This window comes from Schistocerca serialis, chromosome 3 (genome assembly GCF_023864345.2).
Source record: "Schistocerca serialis cubense isolate TAMUIC-IGC-003099 chromosome 3, iqSchSeri2.2, whole genome shotgun sequence".
Lineage (NCBI taxonomy): Eukaryota > Metazoa > Arthropoda > Insecta > Orthoptera > Acrididae > Schistocerca > Schistocerca serialis.
Window position 1 is genome coordinate 883,044,530 of NC_064640.1, and position 14,879 is coordinate 883,059,408.

Below are 14,879 nucleotides of genomic sequence, written 5' to 3' on the forward strand. Positions count from 1 at the left end.
GAACTATCGAGGACACCCGTAAACCCCCCCCCCCCCCCCTCAGCTCTCAGGCACAGGAAAACAATATAACATTATAGTGTAGTCAGGTGTTTTTCTTCCAAGAAAATGACTTAAAAGTCAGTATTACGCAGATTTTTAACAGGTTCAGAACTGGAACTTATTTATGGATACTTACCAGACACCATTCGTCTTCCAAAATATTAAAAACACCTCATACGCCCAGCTCCACGTCCCCCCCCCCCCCCCCCTACAAACAAACTACCATATGGCCACTCCTGCAACCTATAACTGGACAGGAAATGGGTAACAGTCCTTTTGAAAGGACCACACTGAAGTTGTCCTGAAGTGATTTAGCTTACCAGCAGGAGACCTACATCACTATGGCTGAAAAGGGATTTGTTTCTCACTCTTCATAAATTAGTCTAGTGCCGTAACAACTACTGCTTGTTTAGTTTCATCAATTGGAAGAAAAAGAAGAAGAGGCAGCTGTGGGGAAGGAATAAGAAAAAATTAAAAAGGGCATTTGTGAACCATGGGAACAAGTTGCACTTCAATGTAACAAAAGATGGTGGAATGGGTCAGTTTAAGGCAGAAGATATTTGCGTTCGTGCCATACCAGACTCCAGTCTGAATGATATTGGAAACATTCCCCAATTAAAGTTTGGAGCAAATACCAAAAAAATTAAGTAGTTTACACAGCTACTTACACAAGTTATTTTAACCCAGAGGTAGGAAGTAATACGAGGGTCATTCAATAATTAGAGAGACAAATTGGCCTGGAGAAAAAAGTGTTTATTTTTACAAAACGACACTTTCTACTTTTCAACATAATCCCCTTGAACATTTATGCACTTGTTCCAATGGGCTACAAGCTTTTTTATTCCGGCTGCAAAGAACTCTTATCTTGATGTTTGAACCAATTTCGCATGAACTTTTTTACGTCCTTGTTGTCCTGGAACCTCTTCCCACATAATGCCTCCTTCAGTGCACCAAACAAGTAGAAATCACTAGGTGCTAAATCAGGACTGTAATGGGAATGAGGCAGTACTTCCCAGCCCATTTTGTCGATGATTTCACGGGTTAGTTGGGCAATATGAGGGCGTGTGTTGTCTTGTGGAGGATCTCCTCTCCTCCAAGATCCATGACGTGTCTCTCCCTCTCCATCATGGCTGGCTTCACCTTGTTTAAAAGCAAATCCGAGTAGTATTGGCTGTTCAATGTATGCTGCTCTTTAAGATAATCACAAAAAACTAGACCTTCAGCATCCAAAAACACCGTCAACATGACCTTTCCTGCTGATGCTTGGGTTTTGAATTTTTTCTTGACAGGTGAGTTGGTGTGCTTCCACTTCATGCTTTCTCTTTTTGGTTTTGGCTCATAATAGTGAACCTAAGTTTCATCACAAATTACAATTTTGTTGAAGTGCTCACCTTCTCTTCCGTAACATTCCTTTCACTCTGTGCACACTTTCAACCTCGTTTCCTTGTGTAGCCATGTCAACTCCTTTGGGACTCATCCTGCACGTTTTGTGGTACTTCAGCTTGTGAAAGATAATGTTATGAATTGTACCAGTACTAACTTGAGCCTTATCAACTGTCATTTCCACAGTCACCCAATGATCAGCACAAATAATGTCATCAATTCAACTTTCAAGTGAGGAAGTTGAAACTGCAACTGGTTGGTCTGAACGGTGTTCGTCAGTCAGTCACCGAGGTGTAGCCATTTTTTGAACTGTTCTACCGACTTGTAAAAATTTACATGATTCCTACAACCTTCACCATATACTTTAGACATTCTACAGTATATATTCACTGGTTTCTCGCCTTCTGCAAGTAAAAAACAAACAACAGAACACTGTTCAACTAATGTTGACGTTTCAAGTGGACTCGCCATCTCGAAATGTAGTTTTGAGGTTATAAACAAAACTGTTGATATATCAGCTGATCAGGGCTCATTCCAGTGATGCCAACTTAAAGCCATAACAGTACCAAACTTCCCTACTAACAGCTTTTTCCCCAGAGCCCTACTAACAGCTTTTTCCCCAGAGCAATTTGTCTCTTTAATGATTGAATGACCCTTGCATTTCAAATACACAAGATCACATACTTATAATTCCATAGAAATGCTGATCACAACTGAATGAAATAGAAACAAATCTAAAGTTAACTGAATATAGAGGAAATTTTAATTTTACAATGGCCTAAATGTAGAATGCCACAAGACTAACACATTTAGCATTCTCAGAACAACCATTCGAGGACTGTCACCACCCCCCCCCTCCCCCCCAAAAAACAAACACACACACACACACACACACACACACACACACACGCGCGCGCGCGTAAACTCCGTGGTGCAAAGGCATGTTCTGATGGGTTTCAAATTGAGCATGACTTATGTACCACCTAGAAGCACGAAAAAATAAAGCATGGTAAGTGATACAAGGGAGCATGGAAAACCTTTTCATACCTATTCCTTTTATCAATGTACTCTCATCTCAGGATTTATAACCTGCAAGCTATTCCCACTCCATGACTTTACTCTCAATACATAAGTCTCTGTTGCCCCAAGTTCAATATATTAAAATGAGATTGCAGATCCTATGAATAAAATACCAAGGAACAAAAGTTACATGAAAGAATCTCATTCAGTAGGTTGCTCATCTTTTTAAGCAAAAATAATGTTTACTTGCCCAATAAATGTGTCCAGATGTTGCCAGTCTCTGTATGAATGCGAAATATGCTCTTGAAGCACGCATAAAAACTTGGCAGGGGTGGCCTATGTCCAGCATGTAAATAGTCATTGTCCTGTAGCCATTGGGGTAAATTTCTGAAGTGGCATACTTTCCATGATGCTTCCCATACTTTTCGGACAAATTCCTCTGCTTGTTCTGCAGCATTGTGCGCCAATGCTCCTAGATCAATTTCATCTGAAAGCACACCAGCTTTCAGAACTTCCGTCATCTGCAAGTTATCAAAAGAATTACTCTCATTTGGTGTCATGGTATTGGTATACAGCTAACATCTGTCTCTCAAAGGACACTTAACAATACTTCAGATGTCATTTACAGCCTGCTGTATTCCTTTAATCTAGTGCTTTACATTTTATATATTTAACCCCCAAACAGGCATGCTGCGTTTTACAATACAAGAGGGTGTGCGACATACTTTGTACACATGTAAAAAATAGATGCCTTTATGTTAGCAAGCTAAACACGTATGAGCAACATCACAGTTTACTCTTAGTTTAATTAAACAATGATGAAATACACATACATTATATGAGCTAACTCACTGATTGATTAACCAATAGTAAAATGAACTTCCATTATATCACTCTGTTGCCACTGACACGTATTACCCCACTGTAATGAACAACTATGCATTAAATAGTGCAGTTTCATCAGCTCCCAGCTGATTCCTAATTATCTCATAGATGACTGCCTCATTGTGGAACTGTGCTGCTAGCTCAGAATCTGGGTCAGTTTTTTGCACAGATCGAATATTTTTCCCCCTAGCTCGATGTTTATTTTCTATTACTTCTCTTCATTTGGACATATCACTGTATTAGCTGAAGCAATAATGAAGGAATAGGTACAGGCTCACACTTTTAAAACATTTAACAAAATGGAAGAAGACAATGTTATTTGTGACTGATGCACATTATACAGAGGCACGCCTGCTCGAGGGGTAAATGAAGGCAAATATGGACTTCCACAGACAGTAAAAACAAATAATACTAGGTGTACAACTTGCTTCCGCCATTTGCCGATAGGTGGCGACAACGGTAAGTAGCGGTCGATAGAAACAGATTGCTGATGTCAGGCAGTTAGCTTGGATCTCCATCAACATAACCTCATTCAAACATTAGTCTATTTGTGTTGGCATCATAAAGTTGTTCTTGACTGAAAATGTCAGTTTATGAGCCTCATTCTCGTCATTTGCGGGAGTTGGTACTGTTTTGTTTCAATATGAAGAAAACAGCGGCTGAGTCTCATGGAATGCTCTGAAGTACATATAATAAGGACGCTATTAGTGAAAGAATGTGTCTCGAGTGGTTTCAATGCTTCAAAAGCGGTGATTTTAATGTTGTAGACCAGCATAGTGATGGAAGAGAGAATGTTTTCGAAGATGCAGAATTGGAGACATTGCTGAGTGAAGACTCACGTCAAACACAAGAAGAATTGGCACAATTAGTGGGAGTGACACAGGAAGCCATTTCAAAATGTCTCAAGGCTATGGGCATGATTCAGAAAGAAGGAACTTGGGTCCTGTGAGAGCTGAAACTAAGAGACATCGAACAGCATTTGTGTGTTTCTGAACAGTTGCTTCAGAGGCAAAAAACGGAATGGATTTCTGCATCTCATTGTGTTCATTACGGTAACCCTAAACGCAAAAAATCATTGGGATATCCCGGCCATGCTTCCACGTCGATGGCCAAATCTAATATTCACAGCCCCAAGATCATGCTCTGCATTTGGTGGGACCAGCTCGGCGTCGTGTACTATGAGGTGTTAAAACCAAGTGAAACAACCACAGGTGCTCATTACTGAATGCAATTAATGCGTTTGAGCAGAGAATTAAAAGATAAACAGCCGCAATACAGCAAGATGCACGATAAAGTGATTTTGCAGCACGGCAATGCTCGACCCATTGCAAAGGAGGTCCAAACGTACTTGGAAATGTTACAATGGAAAGTCCTACCCCACCTGCCGTATTCTCCAGACATTGCTCCCTCTATCACCTGTTTTAGATCAATAGCACATGGCCTGGCTGACCAACACTTCTGATCTCATGAAGAAGTCGCAAATTGGATTGATTCATGGAACGCTTCAAAAGATGAATAATTTTTTTGACGCGGGATTCTTACACTGTCCAAAAGATGGGAGAAAGTAATGGCCAGCGATGGAAAATACTTTGAATACTACATGTGCAACCAATTTGTTTCATTAAAGCCTCAAATATTGGGGAAAAATGGCAGAAGCAAAGTTGCACACCTTGTATATTACACACTGAACACTGCTATCGCCCCTCTTCAATTGCGTACATGAGCTGGCAATTTTCTAGCAAACTTAAAGAATAATTATACTGCAGTCTAGCATAATTTTAAACCCCAAACTGAACAGATTAGGAAATATTACATACATGAAAAATTTTACGTGGTGTTGGAGACAGTGATGTGGAATCTTTGGTTTCAGCAATGATAGATTTTCATGTGGGGATGCAGCATTTTAGCAATGTGTAGGAGTTGTGCCCTGAGTGTGGGATAGTTACTGCACGATCCTGGGACTGGACTTTCTGATAACACAGTATGTCAAAATTGACCTTACGTGGCATACAGCTGAACTGAGGTGTGCAACGTTCCAACCAGGGGAGACAGTCTCCAATGTCGTACGAATGCAAGGTGCACAAATCTTAAGTGGGTGGAACCACTTAAATCACAGTCAACAACACTACAGATTAATTTGCATGTTATTGTGCTGCAAGGTACCGGGATGTTGGTATGTGTAAATGTGGGACCAGAATGGTCTGTTAATGCACTGTGATTGGTAGAACTGCTAGCAGAATATTATTATCAGACACATCACATTGCTTTGTATGGCGAAGCATAACACACGTACAAGAGGAATTTGACAGGAAAGTAGTGCCCGTGAATTTACACAGTTTTAGGCATTGATGGAGTACAGTTCACCAAGGGAATGTTGGTAGTTAATCTGGAAGACTTGTATAATATGTGTAGAAACTTGGTCAGATTGCAACAGGGTAATGTGGAAAATGTCAATAAAACTTCATTGCTTAGAAAGTTAGAGCATCTTAGAGGTATAGGTAGACTGGAAATGGAGAAATTATTGTTTGAATTTGAGGATTTGTTGTTTCCTCAAGGGTCTTTACCAGCAATGCATGAAACAAAACATTGTAACCGAGTTGCTGGTACATCATAGGCCTCATCATATACTGCATTATATGCAACCATTATTAGAAGAAATAATTGTGGTACAGTTAGCAGATGGTGCAACAGAGGAAAGCCCTAGTCCATAGAGTGCACCCATCGAAGTTGTAAAAAAGAGAGAGAGAGAGAGAGAGAGAGAGAGAGAGAGAGAGAGAGAGAGAGAGAGAGAGGGGGGGGGGGGGGGGGGGAGGGTCACCAGATGGGGCCAGAAGACAGATTCTGTTGGGTCTATAGTCATCTTAACAGCAAAACTACAACTGATGCCTATCCGTTTCCAAACATTACTGAAACTACTGATGATCTGGGATAGTGCAAGTAGTCCTCTACCTTAGATCTGAAGAATGGGTACCATATCTGGAGGGCAGTCTGAAAACAGTGTTCTCAGCCCTCTGGTGCCATTTTCAATATTACAGGATGCCGTTTGGTTTGAAAAATGCCCCAGAAATGTTTTGGCATTTGCTGGACAGAGTACTGAGGAGACTGAAGCCTTGTCAGTGCATGGTGTACCTGGATGGTGTACCCATTTTTGGGAAGGGTATGGCAGAGTATAAACAATGTTTGCAAGAGGTGTTAAAAGAGTACAAGCAGTAAATTTAACATTAAACATGGAATAATTTCATTTTGTATTAGAAGAAGGTACATATTTACGGCATGTTATTAGGGTGAAAGGTTAACACAGATACAAGGTTGACACAAGCAGTACGGGAATTTCCAATTCCTAGTAATACCAAGGAGTTACCATCTTTCCAGGGTTAGGGAATTATTGTTGTAGAAAATTCAAGAAAGGGTTTGCAAATATAGCAGGATCATTTATGTGACTTAAAAAAATGAGGTAAAGTTTGAATGTTAAGACGCATTCAAGGAGTTAACAGGGTTGACATCAAGCCCTGAATTGATTTTCCTGGACTACAAGAAAGACAGTGTCTCGGCAACAGACACCTCCAGTCAGGGTAAGGAGAATCTGGCAGCATACGTTTCTAAGCAGTTGAGCAGAGTAGAGGAAAACTATGCAAAACAGAGAAAGAGATGCTTAGTGTGATTTACAGAATCACACATTTCAGGTGTTATTTATATGGAAAGAGTTTTAAAGTAGTAACAGACTATGCAGTCCATAAGTGATTGTTTGGGCTTAGTCTAGTAGACGAACTAGATGGGCACTGAGGTCAAGGGAATTCGAGTATGAAGTGTTACACACACCTGGTAAAAGACACACAAAAGCGGATAGTTTTAAGCTGTAAAGTAGCAGTGACACAGACACTGGGTCACACCATGCACAATGGCAAGCAGTGCAATGAGCTGACTTGGAACGTAAACAGTACAAATTGCAACCGCAATTCACTGGGTGGGACAGATTATTGTAAGACAGTGAGGTTGGGGGCTACCAGTAGCGTTGCCTGCAAAGCTGAAAGAAGCACATGGCCACATGTTGTCCAGACACTGGGGTTGTAGAACAATGAATAGCTGAGCAGCAGAGCACTACTGGTGGAAGACCAGGAAAGAGGATGTGGATCGGCATGTGAAGAGTTACGTGCAGTGCGGGCAGTGGGCAGATATGAGCTGTAAGTTAATACCTTTCCAGAGGTTATCAGAAGCAACAGAGCCTTTCAGAATGATTGGGTTGGATGTCCATGGGCAGTTCAACAAGACTCCAGCCACTAATCCATATGTGTTAACCAGTATTGATCATTTTTCTAGATATGTGGAAATGATTGCAATCTATAACTGGCAGCAACAGGGCACAGGCATTGTCCAATAACTAGGTGCTCAAATTTGGGGTGCCAGAAGCTATGACCACTGATCAAGGGACAAACTTTATGTCCGATTTGTTAAAGCAAATGTGTAATTTGCTGAAGTTTAAAAAGTTAAGGATGAGTCCATTGCCAGCAGTAGGAAAAAGTGTACAATGCACAGTGAGAAAGTTGCTGAGAGACTATGTGGGCCTTCACCATACTGATTTATATCCTTTGTTGTGAATGCATATTATTCAAAAGTCTCTTCATAAAAGGTTGTTTATGGGAGGCATATGCTGTACTGTTTGACATAACAGAGCTGAGTCATGGCAATGGTATGGAGTCTTGAGGATTTTGCTAAAAGACAAAAATTATACAAACAGTAATAATAAAACATCCAACATTCCACATAACACCTTCACACCATGCTTTTTCCTTTTCTAGACAAACTTACCCCCAAGTTATGCATTGTACAATATTAACACCTCTTCCTCTTTCTGAGCTCAACATCTCACATAATTTGTGTGTGTGTGTGTGTGTGTGTGTGTGTGTGTGTGTGTGTGTGTGTGTGTGGGGGGGGGGGTGTTGTGTGTGTGTGTGTGTGTGTGTGTGTGTGTGTGGGGGGGGGGTGTTGTGTGTGGGGGGGGGGTGTTGTGAGTGTGTGTGTGGGGGGGGTGTTGTGAGTGTGTGTGTGGGGGGGGTGTTGTGAGTGTGTGTGTGGGGGGGGTGTTGTGTGTGTGTGTGTGGGGGGGGTGTTGTGTGTGTGTGTGTGTGGGGGGGGTGTTGTGTGTGTGTGTGTGTGTGTGTGTGTGTGTGTGTGTGTGTGTGGGGGGGGTGTTGTGTGTGTGTGTGTGTGTGTGTGTGTGTGTGTGTGTGTGTGTGGGGGGGGGTTGTGTGTGTGTGTGTGTGTGGGGGGGGGGGGTTTGTGTGTGTGTGTGTGTGTGTGTGTGTGGGGGGGGGGGTTGTGTGTGTGTGTGTGTGGGGGGGGGGGTTGTGTGTGTGGGGGGGTGTTGTGTGTGTGTGTGTGTGTGTGTGTGTGTGTGTGTGTGTGTGTGTGTGTGTGTGTGTGTGTGTGGGGGGGGGGGTTGTGTGTGTGTGTGTGTGTGTGTGTGTGTGTGTGTGTGGGGGGGGGGGTTGTGTGTGTGTGTGTGTGTGTGTGTGTGTGTGTGTGTGTGTGTGTGTGTGTGTGTGTGTGTGGGGGGGGGGGGTTGTGTGTGTGTGTGTGTGTGTGTGTGTGTGTGTGTGTGTGTGTGTGTGTGGGGGGGGGGGGTTGTGTGTGTGTGTGTGTGTGTGTGTGTGTGTGTGTGTGTGTGTGTGGGGGGGGGGGGGTTGTGTGTGTGTGGGGGGGGGGGTTGTGTGTGTGTGTGTGTGTGTGTGTGTGTGTGGGGGGGGGGGGGGTTGTGTGTGTGTGTGTGTGTGTGTGTGTGTGTGTGTGTGTGTGTGTGGGGGGGGGGGGGGGTTGTGTGTGTGTGTGTGGGGGGGGTTGTGTGTGTGTGTGGGAGGGGTGTGGGAGGGGTGTGGGAGGGGGGGGTGTCGGTGTGTGTGTGTGTGTGTGTGTGTGTGTGTGTGTGTGTGTGTGTGGGGCACACAGTGACTGATAGAGAGATATGAGTGAACAGTGTGGCATTACATAATTTAATAAGTTATTTGTATAAAAAGTATTGTATTCCAGGAGTAAATCTAATGATTGTCTAACCAGAAATCTGTAAATGTATGTGTATATGAATTAGCTTATTTTAAATTGGTCTTAACTTGTAAATACTTTGACATGTCCTCTATCCTTGTAAGAAGGGATCTATGAATGAATAAAGCTACCCATATAAAACTGAGGTAAATTTGCGCAGGAAGTAAATGCCAACAGCAGCTGGGGAATTATGTGGCCAGGTTACCACTATATGAAGTCAGTCAGATGTTAATGTTACTGAACCCATATTTTCCGAAGGGTAAGACCAAAAGATCTTTAACTCATTACTAAGGGCAATTTCACGTAGTTGAAACAACACTGCTGGTAAACATCATGCTTCTGTTTTACTGACTCGCAAAATTATTGTTCCTGTGGGGCATCTGCAGCAGTTTTCGAGGTGCTCCAGATGTGTTGACACAGGTGTCGTCTGTTGATGCTGGAAGTATGATTAGTACGAAAGAGAGGAAGTGTAGAAATATTGCACAATCCGTACAGGAGGTTGTGTAGGTTAAAGTCACAGAAGTAAGAGTGAATAATGTATGTTTGGATTAGTGTGTACATGTTCTTTAGAAACATAGGTGATTATTATTCCAATACAAAATGAAAACAGGGGGAGAAGTTTTGTCTTTTATGTAAGTTATGTTGAGTTTTCTTTTGCATGTCTATGTAACTGCAGAATTAAGGGGAGTGGAGTGATGGGGAGTTCCCTGTCCCATGTTGCCGTGGGTTGAAGCAAAAGATGAGGGGAGTTACAGTTTTGGTAGGCCTATAGGAAGTGCAGGAGGAGTTGCTGCTGGAATTAGAACTGGTACTTGAACCAGACAAATCTAATCTACCACTGTATTACCACACGGCAGCCGTTGAGAACAGAAAAAGACCTAGCATGACTGTATTTACTGATACAGTTTCCAATTAGCAGATTCAAATATTACACTATACATACATACCTACTAAATGGGGAACTTGGGGAAATTTGTGCAAGTAAAAACACAGGAGATTCTACTGATTGTAGAAGATGGTGGCAGTCATGTGCTGATGTCCGTAACTTAACTCCAACCTTGTCATAGGGAGAACGTTGCTATCTCCCCGACCTGGGTGGTAGACACGTACGGGTACCAGCAACATGCGAGAGAGTTCTAAAAGGGTATAGCAGAAGGTCAGGATTGTTCATATGTCACACTTGAGCTGCGACCCTATTTTCAGCAAACAGGTTCACACTAGTTATTTTCTGTAAACAGTACTGAAGTAGTAGTTACAAATTGCTATGAGCATAGTAAGCTCGGGAGAGTTGAACATATGGATTTATACAGGAGTGGAATATTCATTAATGGAACAGACTGTGACGTCACCGGGCATATGTTTCACCCATCAGCTTCTTTTACGAGGGAAACCAAGCTGAACATTACGCAGCCACAGTTGTACTGGCCAGAGAAGCCACTAGCAACCCTTTGAGTGAAAAATCTGACCTACCTGAAGGAAACATTGAATCCTAATCTAATCCTGTCCCTGAACCAACTCAGACACACAAGAGAGGAGTGTTTCGGTGGAACAAGTGCTTTCACATGTTCTACAATTCAAGAGGAGCAGCAGAACATGATCAAGACTGCAAGTGTTAAAACTACAGGCACCATGTTAATGTTAACTGTTTTACACATCCTTCATCTACCTTAGGTGGAGGGTCACTCAACTGTGTGATCCTTCGGTACATCAGATACTGCAGGACTGGTTAACCGCTTGTACGTAACAGGGTGCGGTGAGTGCAAAAACTAGAAATAGTAATCAGAGAGAGTTACTGTAAAATTTAATTAATTGTGATTTGAAAGACAAGAAGTCTCAGGTAGTGTTGAAATTGGTGTGATAAGGGAATATTCACATGAATGGTTTCTGAATGTTCAAGGGGTAACTCAGTGGGAATGGAGATTTTATGGAGTAGTGTAAAGGCCAATGGTGCCAGTAGGCTGAGAATGTGCCCTATTTCAGAGTTCTGTTGTTTGATGCATGAGGAAAAACTGTAAATAACATATGTCTTAACTTTATGGTGAAGTCTTTTGTTGTAGAATAGTCATGCATGGGTTAGACCTGTGGTCCAGGTCGTCTCAAAGAGGGGAGGTATGCAACACCATCACTAAATTTTGGGCATTACTAAACTGAAGCAGCACCATGGCAGCCATGTGTGAGGCAAACGGATGGGCACAGAGAGGCTGATATGCAACTCCACACGTGAGCTTGTTTGTACACAGCAAGCCAGCCAGGTTAAGCTGCCGCAATCATGGTAATGTGATAGCAAGGCTTTGCAACAATGGATTGGCCTGTGGTGTATTTCCCCACCATTGGGACACCGAGGAGTTGACCTGTACATGCCTGGAATCAGTGTAACAGCAAAACAAGTGCACTGGTAATCGCTATAAATATCCTCACCTTCCAGAAAAATTATGCGCAGTCTGGCAGCACCCTCTATGACAATAGGTCCACAATGGCTTCCAGCATACTACGGGCCAGCCAGCAGCAGAGGTCACTCTGGGCAGTCAACTCTGCCAGACTTGGGCACAATTCCATGACGGCAGACTTTGACAACATGGGAAGCCATCCCTCAGGGCCCACAGCAGTGCAGAAGTTCTGCCTCTGAGGGAACAGTTCACAGCCAGAGCAGTACTGCTACCATCCCTCCACACCAGGGCAAGCTCTTAACACAGTAGCTGTGCCTGCTTACAGGAACTCAGCAGACACACAACACTTCACTGATACTGCTCATTCGGGGCCACATAGTGCTAATTCAGGCACACGCTGCTGAGACAGGTTAACAGTGTCAGCAAAGCAGGACATGGACGTCAATCTGCTGTAGCAACTATGTGGCTTTCCGACATCATTGGCATTACCTGCAGAGGGCTTATCCAAGGATGCCACAGCACTCCTATGTTGTAATCCAAGACAAATAAAATATTATTTATCTTGCAGCAGAGTCTTCCTAGCCACCCCCAATCAACACTTCCACAACCCATCACTCCACTACCTCAGCATTGCCCCTTTACCCCTGGGTCACTATAATATAGAAACCTCTTTGGTAGTTGCCTGATGTTTTATGGAGTGGCAATATACATCATGTTTGTTTTTCTATCTTCATGCTCAAATAACAACCTTTCCAAAAAATCATTTCGCTTCAGCTTTCTTGTTTTTAAGCTTGTTGCAAGGCCCTTTCTGTTCTGTATGACAGTTTTGACAGCTAGTCTTCTGATGTTACTACAACAATTTCAGTACAGTCACACTTGTAAATCAACTCCTCCTGCGGCTAGACTACTCCTGCGGCTAGAGGACAAAATAATTACTACTAGGGCTATCCTACAGACAAAGTTTTCAGCATGCAGGGCCCTATATTTCAGCAAAAGGAAAAGCTGTACCTGTATGGGATATTGGTGCTGTCCACACGGTGAATAAATGTGCACCTGTATGGCGTATGGACATTGTGCTAAACATGTTATATTATTCCGTGGTTAAGACAACCTTATATTTCACACCTTAATTCTGGCTCACCGTACTTAAGCATACTGAGACAGTTATTTTTCTTTGCATTAACAAAAGCACAAAGTCCCATTTATGTGAACCCGTTATACATAGTGGCCACAGTAAGTGGTTCTAAAAGTATTTTGACAAACTGAAAGTGTAATCTAAACTTCAAAACTGAAGTGGTAATAGGACATTAGAATAGTCAGTTTTTCTTCAGGTGACAATCATTAACTAGAAAAGTTTTGTCTACATGTTTGGGGATTTTGTTTTTGTTTGCTTGTTTTGTTTTTAGGGCTCAAAAACAACTAGGGTCATACACACCCATGTCAAAACTATAGAACACAAAGACAGAGAAGTTAAAAAAGACTACACATCAATCCCAATCAATGTAAGAGAAGACAGCTAAAAACAGGGAAGTGGAGAAAGGTCTATAAAATACACCATAAAGAAACAGAGGTCCCGAACAAATTGAAATGGCTTTCACCACAGTGCTATGAAGGATAAAAAGTAAAATGCGGTTGACAGCCTGCGTGTTATTTGCTAAAATGGCCAATAACTCACATGGCAAACAAGTGGGCATGTAAATGGTTAAAAAATGGGCATTCCATCAGGAAATGGTGGACAGTTAAAACTTGGACGTAATATGTATAAAGTGACGGGGGAGCGCCACAATAACAAATGACGATGGCTAAAATGGCAGTGCCTAATACGCAACCTAGTTAAAATGACTTCCTCACAGTGGGAGGGCCGAGAGGTGATCATCCAAGTTGTTGGGGGAGGCTTAATAACGTACAAAGGACTGATACAAACAGAGGAGGTGGTTTGATCTGCATCCCAGGAAATACCATTGACGACACGTAGGACACAGAGGGACCATGTACAGTGCACTGCCAGGTAAGACATGGGGGAGGACCAAGACTTTTTCCTATTCAGCAAGAGTCCCAGCAATTTTATAGTTTCAACAAATGAAAGAGCAACAGGCCCAAGATGTAAAGATGGTGGGAGAAACCAATTGCACTGCCAGAAATTCATACAAACAGTTTTGTCTGTGGAAAAACAAAAGCCACTGTCGATGCTCCACGAGTAAAAATGATCGCGTCATCACTGAAGACGCCACTCAAAGAGACAGATCCGTGGAGAAATACGACAGATGGCAAAATCATCACCAAAATGTGTGCCAGAGATGCCTGGCTGGAGACAGGCCGTTATAGGGTTAATGGTGATAGCAAAGAGGACGACACTCAGGACGGAACCCTGAGGCACACTGTTTTCCTGGATAAAGGTGTCCAACAAGGCAGAACACAGACGGACAGGAGGGAGGGGGGACTAAACCCACAATTTTTCCTGAGTTATGCAGATCTTCTATATGGTTAAATGATGACATCCTCTTAGGTAAAATATTCTGGAGGTAAAGTAGCCCCCATTCAGATCTCCTGGAGGCGACTACTCAAGAGCAAACAGTCATCAGGAAAAACAAAACTGGTATTCTACAGGCCAAGTGTGGAATATTGGACCTCTAAACTGGGTAGGGAGATTACAAAATTTAAAAATTATAAATGGTTATACTGAAGTTAGATGAAGCGGGAATTAGTGAACTGTGGTTGCAGGAAGGTCTAATAACAAATAAGAAAATAAGAGTGCAGGTAAGCTGCTACTACTAACAGCAAAGTGAGCACATTATTGTAGCCCAGACAGACAAGAAGCCTACACCCACCAAAATGGTATAAGGTTATACACCAACTAGCTTCACAGATGGAAGATACTGAAAGAATGTATGATGAAATAAAAGAAATAATTCCAATAGTTAAGGCAAAGGAAAATTTAATTGTCACTGAGACCGGAATCTGATAGTAGGAAAGAAGAGAAGGAAAAATAGTATGAGAACAAGGACCTGGGGGAAAGCATGAAAGATGACGTCACCTGGTAGAACATAGCACAGAACATACTTTAATCACCACCATTGATATTTCTGATAAAGTTATGTATGTGGAAGAGACCTGGGGTTGTTGGTATGA

The 14,879-nt window shown here is 42.4% G+C and overlaps 1 protein-coding gene across 2 annotated transcripts in view; it reads right to left on the minus strand.

Annotated features, from left to right (window-relative positions):
• LOC126471110 (adiponectin receptor protein) overlaps positions 1 to 14,879 on the minus strand; it is an 81,130-nt gene that overhangs the window by 18,876 nt on the left and 47,375 nt on the right. For both annotated transcript variants that reach the window (XM_050099190.1, XM_050099191.1), the window contains exon 3: positions 2,693 to 2,963. In XM_050099190.1, coding sequence (XP_049955147.1) covers positions 2,693 to 2,963 — 271 coding nt within the window. The remainder of the gene's footprint in view (positions 1 to 2,692; positions 2,964 to 14,879) is intronic.